Below are 12,478 nucleotides of genomic sequence, written 5' to 3'. Positions count from 1 at the left end.
ATATTATATTATAATTTTTTTAATGCTATATATATATATATATATATATATATATATATATATATATATATATATATATTACATATTTTATTTTTAATAAAAATTATCTATTATCGAATTAGTTAATCCACTGATTCAGTAGTTCGGGACTCGACACGATCCGAGTCAGACCAGATTGCCTGAATTCAATAGATAAGTTGCTAAGCTAAAAATTTATTTGTTAATACTTTTAATTATCTTGATTAAGCTAAAGGCTGTGGTTTTATTGTTATACTTTTTAATTAACTTGATTTGTTTGATGTTATTGTTGTGTTAAAATTGCTAAGATGCTGAGCCCATTTAATATTATGATTAGAAAAAAAAGGGGTCGCTAAAGTTGCTCCTCTTATTCAATAAAATAATGTATAAATTTCACCCTAATTGAAACCCAAATTTATTAATTACTTGGGAATCAAAATACAAAAACACATAGAGGAGCACAAAATTATCTGTCCTCAAAACTTGACATGAGAGCATCTGCTTAGCAGATTATGAGAAAATCAATTGGATCGAATTCACTATCTCAGCAATAACCACATTAATGAAAAATATTCTTCCGATCAAGAGCCATCAGAAGAAGAATATTTTCCTGATCGTAAGTTGTTGAAGATCCGACTATACATAGATTCTCTCTCACTCTCTGAATATGAAATCTATCAAAAAAAAGCCAAGTTGGGGGCGAGGTCGATGATCATCGTTTGTCGCAGGAATGAAAGCTTGCGAAGACTCGATTCGACTTCTCGAATCTTCTTCCCATTCATTTCTCCCTTCATTGACTTTAGGATCCATATCAAGGGTGATTCTAGCTTCAACCTTGGGTTCGGACCAGGTTAGATCATCCCGGTGCTTTTGATGAGCGACCAAACCTGAGGATAACAACTTCTATTGGTACTCAGCATAAGAGTATGTTATAAAAGCAAGGATATGGACATCTGCTTAAAACAGATCATAATCTGTTAGCTTTCGATATGTTACACTAGAAATTGAGAATTGTACGATCTTACAGAACACATCAAGCATCAGAACATGCACCATGCCAATCAGATACTGACACAGTAAATAGTGCATACCATGCCATAACATATAAGCAAATGACAGCGCCGGCAAACATTACATTTGATAGGCTTTGACGTTGGCACACATTAGGAATAGAAGCACACGGTAAACTGGAATCCAAGTTTACAAGCCTAACACATACACAAATAAACTTGCAGGAGTTTAATCCATGTTTTCATTAAGGTAAATAAAAATGGCATGTCAAGTAGCAGTTTCCCACCTAATAGTAATAGCCTCATTTATCTAATTTCAACTAAAAACCAAGCAAATGATGGAAGAGTCCCACCCTCATGTATGAGAGTTAAGGGTGCTTTATGAAGCACAGATACTTCATAAGATTAATGTTCTATACTTCATAAAAGCATAGAAATTTTGAATTTTTTTGCTTATCTGTGTCTCATCATATCAGTCTGACTGGTTATACCTTTTTCTATCAAATCAAGTCTCCATGGTTATTGTTTTTGCCTTACCAGTCTACCAAATGGTTATACATAGATATTAAGAAAAAAACATTGACCTTTTATAAAATTAATTATAAAAAAAAAAAATCAAGGATCTGAGATGGCCAAACTGTTAATCAAAATTAGGCAAGCAAAACTCATACACCCATCGAATATTAGACAATTGTTGAGCACAAAATTAAGATAGGATGCAAAACCAAAGAGCTATTAAATACATCATGAAGACTGCACAGAAAGAGGAAAGGAAACTTGATTAGCTTAGGAACAAAATTCACTTGCCGTACTACCTCTCATTAGATTTGAGTTATAAAGATCGTGACAGCATACCTGAAAAGCAAGTAATTTGTCTTCTCGGCGATACGTAAAGCTCTTCCCTAACATGTGTGCAGATCAAATGAATAGTTAGCAAATAGAAAAGGCTCCAGAATTATTAAGACAAGAGAGAGTAAAAAACCGAAACTTGACTAACAATCAAGCACGAGGTCAGATTATGAGGACATGGTTGTTTCAAGACAGAGATCTCAACTCTCGCCATGTACATAAGAACAATATGGAAGGACAGACCAATACTGAAAACAAGGCAGAAGCTCAATAAACTCGAGAACAATAGAGAAACATATCAAACCTGTTCGATTAGCAGGAGAACCCCCTGAATGAATCCTTCCGGTCATGAAAACAAATCCATGCAGCCACATTCTCACGGAACTCAGGAAATCAGAACATATATCAATAATGTAATAGGAAAACATTTATATCTTTTACTGTTTCCCCGTCAAAAATCCAAAATTGGCAACCAACCAACTCACTTTCTCGTTGACCATGAAGAACATCGACATGACAAGCTCAGATGTCGCGGTCGTCGGATCAAAGTTTAGACACAGATAGTTCTCCGAGTACCGGCTCACTTCCAGGATCATGACCCTGTGTAACGGAACCGTCTTTCGGCCGCGGCCCGACACCAGAAGCTCGGTCTCGTAAACCTGCTTCGCCAGCCCAAGGTGGAGATCTCGTGAAGAGGCCGCGCCACGGGCGGTCTTCAGCCAATTGGTAACGGCGATCTTCGACGGGGTACTCGGCCGCCTGGTGCCGCCGGAAGTAGAGGTTGCCCGGTGCCGAGGACCTTCGGCATGGTGACTGTCTCGAGGATTGAAATCAATAGGAGGAGGTGATGGTTCAAATTAGGGCTTCAAGATTCCCAATTCGAGCCATGCAAAAACCGCCAGTCGGGCATTGAGAGGACAGACCCGCCAGTGGGCAAAACCCGCCTTCTCAAAATATAATTGGTGTCGGATTTAAACCCGAATCCGAACATGTCATTGGATCCAAAATCCTATATGAACCGCGAATTTACACTCCAAAAAAGATGCGTCGCGTCACGTGTTATCGGGTCGGATTTTAATAGGGGGCCGTCGATAGACACCAATTTCAGCCTAACAGACGCTGCGATATCGGGTTGGATTTAACTTCAACTTCGGACTTGACTGCAACCCACTTAAATTATTGGATCGGGTAAAATAATACAGAAGGCATCAATTTCAAAACCGTTTCGTGAAGAATATACACGAGTACATAATTTTCACATCTTTTATCATTTATTTATGCCTATATTAATGAGTTCATGGTCGTTCACAACTCTGTAAACGAGTTTGTTCGAGAGGCTGGCTGTACGAATGGGCTCAGAAGTGGTAATCTTTGGGCCTCATTTCTCCAGCCCATTGACCTTCACTTGTTTGTTTCCTGTGCATCATCAATCCAGTATAGTAGTGACTTGACTTTTGGTCAGATTTGGAAAAATCACAGGAACAAAAGAATTATCTGTGTAATTTTTAAGATGTTATATGTTTTTGAGCAATGTTGGATCTCCTTTGTGCTAGATTTTCTGGGTTGAAGGATGTGTCCACGAAAGAGCAAAACCTTGTTGTTTTTATTTGTTGCAGGAAAACTACGGAGGAAAGGAACCAATCCACAGGTGAGATTAGCAAGTTCCTTGCAACCTCAGCCGCTCTTGTACAAGAACAACTCACCAGGACTGTTTTTCTTTGTGGCGAGGCATAGATTATATATGTAGCAGCGAGAATTCCCATGAGCTAAATGTGATCACTGCATTACTCCAACCTTCCTCTTCCGTGCATGAAGGTGATGATGATGATGATGATGATGACGATAATGGTGAGCGAGTGCTAGCTAGCTCTACCTGGTCTCTCATGGCAGAGGCTGCAATCCAAGGTCACATGTGCAGGCACTCTCCTTTCGACAAGCAGACAGACAGAAAGCGCAAGACGGGTAGTAGCTTTAAGCAGTCGTATTTTGCGTTGCTGCATGCAGTGGATGGCCGCCATGCAGCAACACGTCGCTCGGGACCACGCTACGCCTGCATGTGTGTTTGACGTGCCTCCGGTGGACTGTCTCCTGCAAGCATGTGGCTGCCGTTGTGCTTCATCACCCCCTTCTTCCTTTTAAATCCATTTGCAGTACCACTGCAAGGTGAGGGAGTGTAGGCACCACGGGCGACATGTCTTGAGTACGAAGACAAGCATCCATTTGATAAGGATGATATAAAACTCCCCTTGTTCAATGCATTTGTTTTGGAGCATTGATGATCAGGGGATTAATGAAGGTGAGTGGTTGATCGAGGAGATCTTCTCCTCCAATTATTTGAGCTGCCATGGCTTACTTTATTCAAGCTTAGGCGCCAATAATGGCCGGAGTTTAGTGGACACCACCTTTCCACGCATGAAATGGCTGGAAAAGAGGCTTAGTAGGCATGTCAGTAGCCCCACCCCGAGCCGCAGATGTTGCCCAAGGGGAAGGCTTTAAGTGGACTCCTACTCCTCTCTCAACCGAGGTGTAGTACTTTACACCCATGGTGGTGTTGACGTTGGTGCCGGTGGTGGTTGTGGTTGTGCACACCTTCCCTTTCATGGCCTAACTCACAGAATATGTAATGTTCCCAATGCCTGAAAAGCTAGCATAGCTACAAACTGTATCGAGAGTCCACTTCCCTTGGGAGGCTGATTGACCTCAAAGGTGGCCACTGGTGGGGGTGGTTTCTGTGCAGTGTACAAACAATTATAATGGCTGTTCCTCCTCCCTCCCTCACAAACTTAGATGTGGTTGCAGATCCTCCTTCGGAGTTAGTGCCCAATGAGTTAGTCCATGGTCTTTTGGAAGCATGGGTTCTCCAGAACTTTAGGTGTAAAGTATCAAGTAAACGCCGGTGGTTGCTCAGATTACTGCAATCGCTTGCACCCCATTTTGGCATCAAGGCATAAACTATTTGAGAGGGCATTTGACACCCTCGAGATGGGGATCTCTAGGTCTTGATTGATAATGTAGATCACAAGCTGCTGCTAAATCTAGGAGGAGGCTGTTTGCTTTGTGCATACACAAACCATGGTACTTACATATGTGTGAGGTGACACGGAACTTAGGTTGTCTCATTGACCCAATGCTGCACGACTGCTGTCACTGGAAAAGTATGGAGTCTACTCTCCAATCCCAAACCAATCAAAAGGACAAGGCTTATACGGTGCAGATGCCTAAACTTACTAGCGAGAGAGAGTCCAATGCATCATGAATGAAACAGTCACATTTTGGATCTCCTGTAATTAATATCATCTAATTGTAGGTGAGATCATCTTTCCTGGTATTGTGGTTGAACCAGCAACAGCTGCTCTATTTTAGCTGTTGGAATTTGAGATAGATAGATAGATAGATAGATAGATAGATACTCCATTCGTTCTGTACAGAGTAAAAAAGAAAACAAATGCACAGAAAATATTTAGAGAAAACAATGCTAATATGTTTCTGCTGCCATCTCATGCCGAGACTTCATTTGTTAGATTTCAAAGGAAAGTCTCTCCTCATGAAGAGGATAAATTATGCTGGTCAGAACATGGACTCCATCCATATGTTTGATCGAAGCGTGTGCTCTAGAGTGAAAACTTCATGTGCTTATGTTCTTCTATCTTGCCATTGCCATGCATGCTGTCATATAAAATGATTTCGTTGAAAGGCTCCATCTCTGGCAGCGCATTTATCGCAGTCCAAGATCACCGGAAGAACAAATCTTTCTTGTCAATAAAATAGCTCAGATTTCTTTTCTGTAAGATAGGATCGACCGGACAAGATGGAGATCATGCACTCCAAAGGAAGAACACTTGGTAGGCAAAACAAAAGACTGCTTATTTTTCTTCTTGTACAGTAAAAATAGTTACAATCCTTGGCAAAGAAAGCCAGCATGAACTGCTTTCAGGCCTAAATCCGCAGCCAAAGGAGCAGGCAGAACTGCTTCATCCGAGCCGCTCCTCATGGTGTTTGCTTCTTCCACCCCACCAGCCGACGCAAAAATTCCTTGACCTGCAGATAGCATTCGCCTTAGCATTCATGTCGAGAAGGTCATGTTGGCATGCAAAAATCGCTCCTCACCTCGGCAGGTTCTCGGAGAGAGTAGGATGCGTTTGTTTCCTTTGCGCACCTGGAAACGAGAATGCCCAAACCCTGTTCTCTATCACGCAAGACCTGAAACGAGAGCTACGTTACTGATCAGAACTTCCACTCCGCCTAATAAAATGATGACAGATCATACGGTACCTCGAAAGCATCTTCGTCCGTGCAATCATCTCCTATATATATTGGGAACACATTGCTGCAGTGGGCGAATCCTACAGAAAGATAAGCAATTCAAATCAGGTTGTAACATATTTAATGGAGCGGTAGATGTGATGGAGTTCCTGCTTGATGAGCTCACCAAGAGACTCCAGTAAAAACTCGAGGGCCTTCCCCTTGTCCCACTTAATACTCGGCCGAATCTCCAGTACCTGTAGGTTTTAGAGTCAAAGGAATTAGCGTTCGTGTTCACGTAGATGAGACTACGGATGAAGGGATTCCGAGAGAAGTCATGCCTTTCTTCCCAGGGTGAGGCGGAGCTTGGGATAGTCTTTGAGCACGGACCTCACTTGCTCAGCTAATGAGCTCCATTTCTGGCACCAAGTGATCGGAAGTCAAGAATTATCTTCAGGACAATGAATCAAGAACAGATATTAAGGTGTGAGAGTGTTAATATACATAGATTTCTGACCTTTTCTTCGACGCACCGGAAGTGAACCGATAAGGAGAATGTGTTGTTCTCGACCTTCGATCCTTGGATGGATTTTGTTCTCTCCACCAATGCTTTGTAGACCTTGGATGAAATAGAATCCCTGAATCAGTACGGCTGCTGGTGCAAGAGAAAACAACAAAGAGACCGAAAGAAATCACTGTCACAGGCATGAGAACTCACCTCATCTATCATGGGGAGGAACTCAGTGGCTGGTTGAAAGGAAACAGCTTTCGCCTGCACCCATGTATCCATATAGAGTTAGAAGGAAGGATGGTGTGCACTAACAGAGCAAAGTTTGGGCAGTGATGATGAGAGGAAGGACCGAGGTAGTCACCTTGGCTTTCGTGTGCTTTGTTGCCTTAACGGGGCCTCGTATGTCCATGCCGTGGCTCCCAGCGTAGTACAACTCCCGCAGTTGCACAAAGCTAAACACCTAAACATCATCGACAAAGCAGACCCCACGAGTTAAAAGACAAACGGCAGCACAGTGATCACATCCGGTGCCAGGAGAGGCAGGCATGGCGACGCACCTTGTCCCTGCATCTGCCGCTCACGATGGCTGTCGGAAAATGCCTTGCTGCGTCTCGCACTGCCTCTCTCATCTGAACACAGCAAGAAGATGCGCGTCAAAGAGAGCAGAAGAACATGGCGAGCAGAGGAATCGCAGCGCGAGAATGAACGTACCGAGTCAGACATGAAGGCGCGATCAGGGTCGTCGACGATAGGCGACAGAGTGCCATCGTAGTCGAGGAAGAGCACGACCCGCTTCCCCTTCGATGCTGCGACCACGTCGTCGAAGTTGCTTAACGCCGAAGGATGTTGTCCCTGCACACGATTCCCCCCCGAGATCACCGCCATTGCCACGCAAAGACCAACCAATCCCAACCAGAGAATCCACCAAACTTACCACCCAGCCGTCATACTCTTGGTCACTGGAAGCCGTAATGGAAGGGGCGAGCGCGGGGGCCGCCTTGACGCGAGTAGGAGAGGAGGCACGCATGGAGTCGACCCACGCACCGATCCTTCCACTGTCGAGTTGGCTGAACATCTTCTTGCAGCTGACCGCGAGTCCGGGGCGGGACGGCGCTGCCATCACCCTGGTGATGGCGAACTCCTCCGGCACGATCACATTCTGCTTCCTCATCTCCGCGACCGAAACCATTGGCGACCGCTTCCGTCCTCTGCTTGCCCTCTGTTTTGTACGTCTCCGTGGCCTTCTTCTCCCCGGTGAGAGAGAGAGAGAGAGAGAGAGAGAGAGAGAGGGGAGGGAGGAGGAAAAGGCGGTGTTAATAGTAATGGTAATGGAAACGACAGCGTAGCTTCTCCTGCAGAGGATGGAAGGAAGGGAAGACCAGTGCGATCTGCAAGGAAGAGTGGCTGCCATCGGAGAGATTTATATAAGGCCGTTGGCCCGGGAGTTGCACCGAAGCGGACAAAAACGCGTGAAACGGACTCGACTCAGCACCCCAAGGCGGGGCCCGGGGAGGGGGGACGAGAACCGCGGGACCCCCTCCGCGCCAACGACCACGTACGATTGCTTTCGGTTGGGCCCGCATTACAAAACCTATCAGATGTCGCCGCTTCATACGACGCGTGCTGTTCCTGTATGACCGTGGCAGCGAATCCGGAGTGTCGCTCCAACTCGGACTTATTTCTTTGTTGGCTTATTTTTATTGCCTTTCTTTAATGTTTTATTTTTATTTTCTTCTTGCCTTTTTTTGTTTTGGTTGGGGGGGATTCGAAAAGAAGGTAGTTTGGGGAGCCCCAAACCGAACTATCCGCCCATGGGTTAATCTTGCAGCCGTGGGCTGCACATAAAACCAGATTTGGCATGTCCTCGCGAGCCCTGTGTTAGTGTGCCACTGTGTAGTACTACTCCATTACTGTTGTGCTTAGTGCACATTATCTTTAATGTATGCACTCATGAGTATTTAGATCCATTGAAACAAAGAAATTTACGTATTAAAAAATACAGCACAAACTATTTTTAGACTCGAATGTACTTTAGGAAAAGAATTTCTGAACTCCAGTTATGCATGTTTATGTTGGTGAGGTCCAAAGTTGCAGTACCAGGATGTTCTACTTGGGTAGGTAGTACATCTGCTGCAAGCATGAGAGAGAGAGAGAGAGAGAGAGAGAGAGAGAGAGATAGAGAAATGGAAAGGAGAATATAAGCACATGAAATGAGATGTGCCCATAGATTTCCTTTGAAAATTGAAGCATCTTGGGATGCATAAGATCAATCATTTCTAGATGGATTGATGATGGTTTTTAAGATATTTATAATTTTTTGATGGGTTCAAAAATATGTACTCAAAAAGTCCTTAATGTTTGGATGTGTGTAGAAACACAACTCAAAAAGTTGTGTGTAGAATCTTGAAAGAATTTTTGGATATTTGGATACCATAAATTGTAGGAGGATGGTGTGGAGAAACCATAGTACTTGTTCTTCCCTGCTATTCACTTGGGTTGTATGTAGTTTGGATCTCATGATATGGTTTCAATTTGGGCAAAGATGTAGCATTCCAAGAGGCTAAAATATCAATCCCCAAGAATTGGTGTTTGGAGTGCACAAGTTGCATCTGGGTAACACTTATGAACAGCCTTCTCATAACCAAAAATGCATTTTTTTTGTGTTTATCACTCCATTCACTAGGGTTGAAAAGAGAGAAAAATGAATGATTTTATGACATCAATTGTCTAATTAGCAACATTTGTGATTTACTTATTTAAACCTTTTTTAAAGTTATGTGTATCTCAAGAACTGCAGTCAAAAATGATGCTTGCCACTATAAAATATTACTGGTTGACATTTAGTATAATTATTTTTAGTTTTATTTTTGGAATGTAATTTTATCATGTGTGTATATATATATATATATATATATATATATATATATATATATATATATATATATATATATATATATATATATATATATATATCCTTGTATAATTAGAAAAAGAAGAAGCACATACATGAATCATTTCATTGATTAGTAAGGATGATGGAAACAGGTTGATGATATACAGCTCTCATGTAAAGAATTTTTAAGGTGACTCTGAGTAAAAGATAAAGCAACAAAATTAAAATGTTATTTGTAACTAGAACATGATTTGATAGAATAATTGACTCTGATATACTCTTTCAATTCTATAAATAATTAAAAAAAATTCCTTCCATGTTTGATAGTCACATCCATGTCATTATATGAGCATTTCCTGACAAATAAGTTATATATGTGTTGTTTTGCCAAGTCCTAACCTTTAGTGAAAAGCACATAGAAGTTTGTAGATGTCAATGTTGAGCAAGAAAAGAATCATCATCAACATGGAGGAAGTTGCTTTACCTAATGCAAGGAAAGATAATATAAAGCATAAGCCAACCAACTCCAACCTAACCTTCATTTCACTGCAGTGTTCCGACCTTTTATTAGGTTTATTAGATGACAATCCTTCTTCTTGTTCATGTATTAATATTTATATATAATCATGGCCATACAATGTAACCTTATATATTGATCTCTCGACATGATGATACCTCACTCTTCCAATATTATATCCTCGTTCGCTTGACCTCTTGCATGCATGCTCTAATAATGATAATACTATGACCAACACAACACCAATTGTAAGCAGCCTAAGCAATCTGGCTACCTCCTTCATCACCTTTTCTTCCATGAGCTCTTGTGTACTTTTCCTACCACAACCACAACCACAATCTCTCTCTCTCTCTCTCTCTCTCTATCTATCTATCTATCTATCTACATCAAAAGTCTCTATGGCCGGTGCAATGAACTCTCTCTCTCTCTCTCTCTCTACATCTCTATCATTGCATTAAAAGGGAGATGTCTTGGAGACACATGACCAAACCCACATGCCCTAGGAAAAGGTGATGTGGAGCCGGACACGTCTTCATGTCTCAGGAGAGCCATGCCATCAATTATTTTCCGACGACTTTTCTGCCTTATCATTCACATATTTTCCTTTGTCATCTCCCGATAACACATTTCCAACATAGAAGGTTGGTCGATGTCTACATATAACTTTCCTACAAAGCTTCCAAGTATGCTATCACTCGAGGAAAGCCATATATGATCGATCACAAACACATGTTGCGAAGTTAGATATTTGAAATAGACATGCACGCTTAAGAGACGTTCCTCGAGAAGACAAGTAGTCATTTTGTTTTACGTGGAGCAACCTTCCATGATCACAACATTAGCACCCTCTAATCTAATCTAATCATTAAGATTAAGACCTGCCACTTGCGAGTGTAGTAGCCATTTGGATCTTCCTCTCCACAGATTAGTGCAATGGGAACTGAAAGCATATATTCTTTACCAAGAAGATCACAGTCACATGCCTCAAACCTCAACTTTTCCCTCCCATTAAGTAATTAATCGCTTCTTGATCGATGCGAGCACTAATCGAGTTGAAAACGATCCACACTAATTAATTTAACTTCTCCACTAAATCGAGGAGATGTGATGGAGACTTCGTAGAATTGGTAGAATACAAGAGAAGGTGAGAGATCCTAATTAATCTTATACCTTTAGTTTTCTGATGTCCTTGCGGATCAGCTTAAGTGCTCATCTATAATTAGATTTTCTATTACAATCCACGCATTAGCTTCACTATATATATATATATATATATCTAAAGTGGTTCCGACGGAGCATCAACAACAGTAGGAGATAAATCAAATAAATAAATAAACCTCAACAAGCAAAAATACTAGCACAACGCGCTGGAAATTGCATCCCGTCGATCCGTGTCTTCCTCGCGGGCCCCACCGGTCACGTATAATACGTCGTGCGCCTTGCGTGGTGTCGCTCCCCAGCGTCTCGATCCCGGATTCCCACGCTCTCGCGTCACCCGCTCGCCCACCCGGCGGTTGTTCCGCGGCGATCAACGAACGACCTGCGGGTCCCGCGCGGACGACCTCCCTATAAACACGCAGATGACCCGTACGGGTGGGTCACGAATGGGGTAACAAAAGCGTGGCCTGCCGCCCACCGACTCGTCGCGTGCGTGGGGAAGTCGCACGCAGATTTGAGCCCGTGGTGGGCCCACCACGTCATGTTCCGTGCACGCGCCACGGCGAGCCCACGTCATGGCCATGCAAACGTGTCGAGCGTCGGAAGCGACGACGGTGTTCTCTGCGTCAGTCTTCTGCTTCATCTCAAATCATCGGCTCAGAAGACGACGACGAAGACGAAGGCGAAGGCGAAGGGTTGGGTGGAGGAGGGAGGCATCATGGAAGGTTCCTCGTCGTTACAGGTGCGTTAGAAAAGAAGGCCAAGATCTGTCACGAACAAAAGGCGAAAAAAGGGGAGGAGGAGGAGGTTAGGCCGGGGTCAATCTCCACCTCCAAGTAATTGACAGGTGCTTGCAACCAATAATGACAGATTAATTAGTGCATCCACAATCCCAGTTTAATGTGGATTTAATGATTGATGCAACCAATAATGACATACAAATGTCAAGCAAATTACTCTTGTGGTAAGGGTTAAAGACAGCGCAATCATCATTTTGGTGATTCGAATCCTGATCATCCAAATCCAAATCGAAAAGAAATAATATTTATTATGATATCAAAATAATTATGTTCTTGGTAAGATGGAAAGTTAGCTACAAGAATCGAAGCTACTGCCCCTGTTTCCATCAGCCATACAAATCTTTCTTTCCAGCTGATCCAATCATTTGCTCACTGAATCAGATCAGAGTCTTGACACACAAAAAGCTCCCGAGTTTTGATACCATCCGCCTTCCCTGTGAAGCCAATTTGCTGCCACGAATCGGTGCACGGCTCTACTGT

At 42.7% G+C, this 12,478-nt stretch overlaps 1 protein-coding gene and 1 long non-coding RNA gene across 2 annotated transcripts; both read right to left on the bottom strand.

The window, feature by feature from the left end:
• Positions 1-581: 581 nt before the first annotated feature.
• LOC135651255 (uncharacterized) lies at positions 582-2,790 on the bottom strand. Its single transcript, XR_010501816.1, has 3 exons — positions 2,182-2,790; positions 1,884-1,930; positions 582-905 (listed from the first exon to the last, which is right to left on the bottom strand). It is a non-coding gene; the product is annotated as an uncharacterized LOC135651255 (long non-coding RNA).
• A 2,930-nt stretch (positions 2,791-5,720) lies between these two features.
• LOC103968641 (probable trehalose-phosphate phosphatase 6) lies at positions 5,721-7,971 on the bottom strand. The gene is made up of 11 exons (XM_009381920.3): positions 7,565-7,971; positions 7,342-7,482; positions 7,188-7,259; positions 6,992-7,090; positions 6,838-6,891; positions 6,637-6,738; positions 6,461-6,538; positions 6,307-6,376; positions 6,150-6,220; positions 5,985-6,077; positions 5,721-5,915 (listed from the first exon to the last, which is right to left on the bottom strand). The coding sequence occupies exons 1-11, from the start codon at positions 7,817-7,819 to the stop codon at positions 5,865-5,867; spliced, it is 1,086 nt and encodes a 361-aa protein (XP_009380195.2). The 5' UTR covers positions 7,820-7,971; the 3' UTR covers positions 5,721-5,864.
• Positions 7,972-12,478: the final 4,507 nt, after the last annotated feature.

This window comes from Musa acuminata, chromosome BXJ3-10, assembly GCF_036884655.1.
Source record: "Musa acuminata AAA Group cultivar baxijiao chromosome BXJ3-10, Cavendish_Baxijiao_AAA, whole genome shotgun sequence".
Lineage (NCBI taxonomy): Eukaryota > Viridiplantae > Streptophyta > Magnoliopsida > Zingiberales > Musaceae > Musa > Musa acuminata.
The sequence above is the reverse complement of the archived record's forward strand: the minus strand, read 5'-3'. Positions and strand labels throughout refer to the sequence as shown.

Excerpts from the sequence above, each read along its gene's own strand:
- LOC103968641 (XM_009381920.3), bottom strand. The coding sequence starts at position 7,819 with ATGGTTTCGGTCGCGGAGATGAGGAAGCAGAATGTGATCGTGCCGGAG. Across the intron at positions 7,260-7,341 it reads GCGCCTTCATGTCTGACTCG|ATGAGAGAGGCAGTGCGAGA; the intron begins GTACGTTCATTC and ends TGCTGTGTTCAG. Across the intron at positions 6,892-6,991 it reads CAAAGCACACGAAAGCCAAG|GCGAAAGCTGTTTCCTTTCA; the intron begins GTGACTACCTCG and ends ACATGGGTGCAG.